Consider the following 6,000-nt stretch of genomic DNA (forward strand, 5'->3'; position numbering starts at 1 on the left):
AAAATGGATCAAGGAGGTTGATATCAAATCAGAGACTCTGCGTCAGATAGAAGAAAAAGTTGGCTACGATCTACATACTGTGGGGTCGGGCTCCAAATTCCTCAATAGGACACCCATAGTACAAAAGTTAATAACTAGAATCAACAAATGGGACTTACTCAAACTAAAAAGTTTTTTCTCAGCAAAAGATACAATAAGAGAGGTAAATAGAGAGCCTACATCCTGGGAACAAATCTTTACTCCTCACACTTCAGATAGAGCCCTAATATCCAGAGTATACAAAGAACTCAAAAAATTAGACAATAAGAGAACAAACAACCCAATCAACAAATGGGCCAAGGACCTGAACAGACACTTCTCAGAGGAGGACATACAATCAATCAACAAGTACATGAAAAAATGCTCACCATCTCTAGCAGTCAGAGAAATGCAAATCAAAACCACCCTAAGATACCATCTCACTCCTGTTAGATTGGCAGCCATTATGAAGTCAAACAACAAGTGCTGGCGAGGATGTGGGGAAAAGGGTACACTTGCACATTGCTGGTGGGACTGCAAATTGGTGCAGCCAATTTGGAAAGCAGTATGGAGATTTCTTGGAAAGCTGGGAATGGAGCCACCATTTGACCCAGCTATTCCCCTTCTCGGTCTATTCCCTAAAGACCTAAAAAGAGCATGCTACAGGGACACTGCTACATCGATGTTCAGAGCAGCACAATTCACAATAGCTAGACTGTGGAACCAACCTAGATGCCCTTCAATGGATGAATGGATTAAAAAAATGTGGCATTTATACACAATGGAGTATTACTCTGCATTAAAAAATGACAAAATCATAGAATTTGCAGGGAAATGGATGGCATTAGAGCAGATTATGCTAAGTGAAGCTAGCCAATCCCTAAAAAACAAATGCCAAATCTCTTCTTTGATATAAGGAGAGTAACTAAGAACAGAGTAGGGTCGAAGAGCATGAGAAGAAGATTAACATTAAACAGGGATGAGAGGTGGGAGGGAAAGGGAGAGAGAAGGGAAAATGCATGGAAATGGAAGGAGACCCTCAGAGTTATACAAAAGTACATACAAGAGGAAGTGAGGGGAAGGGGAAAAATAATATAAGGGGGACAAACGAATGTCAGTAGAGGGAACAGACAGAGAAGAGGGGAGGGGAGGGGAGGGGAGGGGGGATAGTAGAGGATAGGAAAGGCAGAATACAACAGACACTAGTATGGCAATATGTAAATCAATGGATGTGTAACTGATGTGATTCTGCAATCTGTATATGGGGTAAAAATGGGAGCTCATAACCCACTTGAATCAAATTGTGAAATATGATATATCAAGAACTATGTAATGTTTTGAACAGCCAACAATAAAAAATTAAAAAAAAAAAAAATCCTCTTCCTAGAATCCAAGGTCCTCCTTATCTTGGCATTCTGCCTTACTATCCTATCCCCAACAGAAACAGTTTCCCCACTGTTCCTCAACCTCTCAATCATAATTTATACCTTTTGCCCTTACCATTCTGACCCCAAAATCCTCTCCCCCATAGGGAATGATTGCCCTTTCCTATCCACCACCTCTCCAACTATCATTAACATATACTTCATTATGTTCGCTCCCTAAATCTTTTCAGTCTGTAAAACCAGAAGTGTACTGATACCGAATATCACTGCACAGTTAATACAGAAGGCACCTGTGGCTTACTGAGCCCTTGAAATATTTCTACACCAAATAGAAATTTAAGTGTAAAACATGCCAAGGTTCAAAGATCTAGCAATAAGAATGAATGTAAAATATCCTATTAATATCTTACACTGAATGTCTATTGAAATGGTAAAGTAAGGCTTAAATAAGATATACTATTTAAACTAATCTCACCTGGCTGGGGTGTAGCTAAAGTGGCAGAGAGGTTGTTCAGTATTCAAGAAGCCTTGCATTCAATCACCAACACAAACATACACACACACACACACACAAAAAAAAAAAAAAAAAAACCCTCACCATTTCTCTTTTAGTTGTTTAATGTAGTTACTAAAACATTTTAATTATATTCATGACTCATATTATCTTAGGGGAGCTGGTGCTAGGGATCAAAGTCAGTGCTTCCTGCATGCCAGGCAAGTGCTCTACCACTGAGCTACATCCCCAATTCCTGGGATTATATTTCTATTGGACAGGACTGTACTTCAATATAAATAAGTAATTCTCGACATTGACAGGAGATGTGATGATTGGAAACACAATGTTTTGAGTTATGCTGCATATTTTTTAAATTTTTCCCAAATGTAAGACTGTGGACAAGACCACTGTGCCTCAATGTCCTCAAATTTTAAATGGCAATAATAATGAAGGATTCAATGAATATTAAGAGAGAAAAGCCACAAAAACCAGGTATCAGGTATTAGCATTATTGTTTTTATTAACAACATAGGAAAGAGTACACACATCAAAGTCAAACTGACACTCGTGTGTTTTTTAAGAATTTGTAAAAATGTAGGGCATTTTGTTGTTCTTGTTGACCTAGTTCAACATCAGAGGAGCTGAGACTAATGGCTAATGTAGAAACAGAAGAAAATCCAAGAGTTTCCAAACTTTGAGGCTTTTGTATTGTTTCTTTCTTTCTTTTTTGAGACAGGTCCCTCTTTAAATACAGAGCAAAATTGGAGCTATCATTCTGAGGAACACCTGAAGCATGTAAATACATGAAATTTATGGTGAAGCACTGTTTTGGGTGGAGAAGTCACCCTAACCAAATCAACATCAGTCATTCACTTGACAAAAGGTTTATTATAGAACCCTTCATCTATATAAACCTTAACAAAGAACTTGTACTTTTTGCAATGGTCTGTTTGCAAGATACTGGTTTAAACCACACTTATTACCCGATCAAATAAAACTATGAATGGTTTAACCAATATCTTTTACCTTAATGAAGAATCTAAAGCTAGAGAAAATAGATAACTCCTCAATGAAAACACATGTTTCTATGATTAAACGACTATTGGAAAACCAAAACTTAGGACTTTTCTATTGCTACAAATCTAAATAACTTCAAATATCTAAATGAATCACGATTGTCCTTAACTTCGTCATCTTTCAGGCAAAAAGTTGTTACAAGTTTTATTATTCATATAACACATGTGTTTTCTCGAGAGGTTATACTATATACCTAATATTTAAATGTTCAAAGAAAAAAAATAGCTAATCAGAAGTTAAGACAGATAAGCCTCAACGTTAGATAATAATCAAAATAACTTTGAAAACTCCAGTTCAACACTCAGGGGAGGATGACAAATCTTTCTTGTTCTTTACACCTTGACGACTTAATAGGCAACATCTTGCTAAACTGCTGCCTTGCAAATGTGTCTGATTCCTTCCCTATAGCCCGTGCGAACAGTCCCAGTGCCCTTCTTGAAACTCAGGTTTTCGTTTAATATTAATTACTTAACGACGCGGCTTGTTAGAGGAAGCAAATGCCTAGAAAAGCTGGAGGTTAGGAGCGCTCTGTCTTGACAATCTCATGCAAGGCCCCTCCTCCGGCCGCCACCCGGGGCACCGCGGGACCACAGCCGCAGCCACCACTCTACCGGCTCCGGGACATAAACACCGCCCTTCTCTCCCCTACCCGCCCCCAACTTCCTTCTCCCAGAGAAACAGGGAGGACACCACATACCCTCGGAAGTGAGGCGAGAAAAAGGCTTAAGCAGCTCCGCGAAGCTGAGATGATTGAGACGAGTAAGCCGCTCTGCTTCGTCGCTGCACAGCGCGGCGACACAAGGAACGAAGGAGTCCGGGATTAGCTCCTGCACTGACTGTACGCACTGGGCCATAGCCGCGGCAGACGCAGCGGTGGCGCCCGCCCTCCGGCCCACCCTCAGAGCAGATCCTCTGGCTGCAGCAGCTACCGCCGCCGCCCGCCGGCCTGCCCGGCCGGGCGGGGCCCCACACTAGAGCCTGGAGACAAGTAGAAGGAACAGACGACGCCGCCTCTGCTCTCAGGGCAAACACCACAGAGCCCCTCCCCGTCACCGCCGCCCCTCAGCGCTCTCCCCGGCGTCCTCACATTCCACCCTGATAGGTGGAGATTCCAACAATCGCCACTCAGTCCTCCCGACAGCAAAACCTTGGTCACTGCCCGACCGGAACCGCCATGTTGAGGCCGAACCCTGACCCGCCGGCAGTACTACTCCCGGCAATCCCTGCGGTCGCCCCTCACGTGACTGTCAAAGAAGGCGGTAGGGGCGGGGAAAAGAGCTGAGGTAAAGGAACTGAGAAGCGACGGAGGCCGGTAGGGAAGTTGAACCGGAAGTGGTGTGACGAATGAGTCTCAGTGGGCGGGGCTACGAGCGAAAAGGGCGGAGCCGGGCGGGGCAGGTACGCGGCTTTAGGAGGTGTTCCTAGCGCTAGTATTTGAGAGAGCCCAGCCAGGTATTGCGGGCAAGCTATCAAGTTCTCTCCTAATTAGGTGCAGTCACAGTGATGAAGACCCCGGCTCACCTTCTCAGGCTTATCCTCTTTGACTTCCCAAAGGGCTGCTGCAGTGAGCAACTGATGTGTCCTTCGCGCTGCATCCTGCCCTCTCACTTTGCCAGAGGGTGCGCTGCCCACGGGGTGCTTGAGGAGTTTGTCTGGTGCTGCTTAGGACAGACTGTGTATCCTTTGAACACAACCATACTTATAGAAATGGACTGCCATGTATGTGGCCCCAGCCACTGAACAGAAAATGTGCTTGCAATTAACACAAGTGTAAGGGGAAACTCTTGAACTACTTACTGCATTTTTGTGAATCTCTGGAAAAGGGTGTGTCTGCAAGCGGCCGAGTTTTTCTTCTTCTGCCTCTTCCTTTAGCCTCTATTAGTGTGTTTACTTCGTAGTGGTAGAAGTGCAGGAAACCAGTGTTTACTGTGTAGAATCCTGAACTGGTTTCCATTCTTAATTTTCATTTTTATAGTGTTCCTATAAACTGAAGTGAATGAAATGAATTTTACCATTTTCTCTCTGAGTTTTTTGAAATCCCTCTGAATTACGTGCCAAAAACATAAGGCAAGGAAAAATGCAAAGTTGTGTTCTGGGTTTGTGGAGCCTTCATTAAATGAGGCTTCCCGAACATTAGTATCTTAAATTGCCCTACTTTTGGACACTCAGGTTTTTACTATGGCAAAAATTTATGATAGGTGAAGGATTTTTTCTATAAATTGAGAATCGGGAAGTAAGGAAGAACAATAGATTAAAATTAAATGACAACTTGGTCAGAGATCAATTTAGAGTAAGAAAACCACTTGCAAGTTAAGGTCTAAAAATTCATTTCCTTATAATTACCTGTACCTGTACAATTTAGAGTCTTATATATACATAATCCCTTTTGAATGTATCTAATTTCAATCCCTTGCATTTTATAATGTGAGAATCTTCTACAACTGAGAGAGACAAGTTATGATACAGTTTTGTAACAGAACTCCTACATGCAAATATCTTGCTTTCTGTAATACTCAATGAAAAAGAAAAGTTAAGGGGGCTGGGGTTGGGGCTCAGCAGTAGAGCGCTTGCCTAGCATGTGCAAGGGATCCTTAGCACCACATAAAAAGAAAGAAAGAAAGAAAAGTTAAAAGGATAGGGTATAACTCAGTGGTAGAGCACTTGCCTAGCATGCACAAGGCTCAGGATTCCATCCATAGCACTAAAAGAAGAAAAGCAGTTTTATTAGCTGTTTTTTTTTAATTAAAAAGACAATTTCCCTTTATGTAGAAGATAAAACTAGCTGTGTTGGACTCTTTTTATTTTTTATTTGTTCTTTTTAGTTATACATGACAGTAGAATATATTTTGACTTATAATACATACATGGAGTATAACTTCCCATTCTTGTGTATGATATGGAGTTACACTGGCCGTGTATTCATATATGAACCTAGGAAACTTATGCCTGATTCATTCTGTTGTCTTTCCCATTCCCAACACCCTCTCTCCCCCAAACCAGTGAACCTCCACTACCCCCCCACAC

At 41.9% G+C, this 6,000-nt stretch overlaps 1 protein-coding gene across 6 annotated transcripts in view; it reads right to left on the reverse strand.

Moving 5' to 3' along the window:
* Positions 1-4,195, reverse strand: part of Trappc8 (trafficking protein particle complex subunit 8) — a 94,559-nt gene extending 90,364 nt beyond the window's left edge. For 5 of the 6 annotated variants that reach the window (XM_046428339.2, XM_058573966.1, XM_058573965.1 and 2 more), the window contains exon 1: positions 3,674-4,195. In XM_046428339.2, coding sequence (XP_046284295.1) covers positions 3,674-3,830 — 157 coding nt within the window. In that variant the 5' untranslated portion in view covers positions 3,831-4,195. The remainder of the gene's footprint in view (positions 1-3,673) is intronic. The other variant, XM_046428340.2, reaches the window with a different exon arrangement.
* Positions 4,196-6,000: the final 1,805 nt, after the last annotated feature.

Source organism: Marmota monax, unplaced genomic scaffold (assembly GCF_021218885.2).
Source record: "Marmota monax isolate L192 unplaced genomic scaffold, Marmota_monax_Labrador192_F-V1.1 WCK01_AAM20220418_F8-fsc00031, whole genome shotgun sequence".
Classification (NCBI taxonomy): Eukaryota; Metazoa; Chordata; class Mammalia; order Rodentia; family Sciuridae; genus Marmota; species Marmota monax.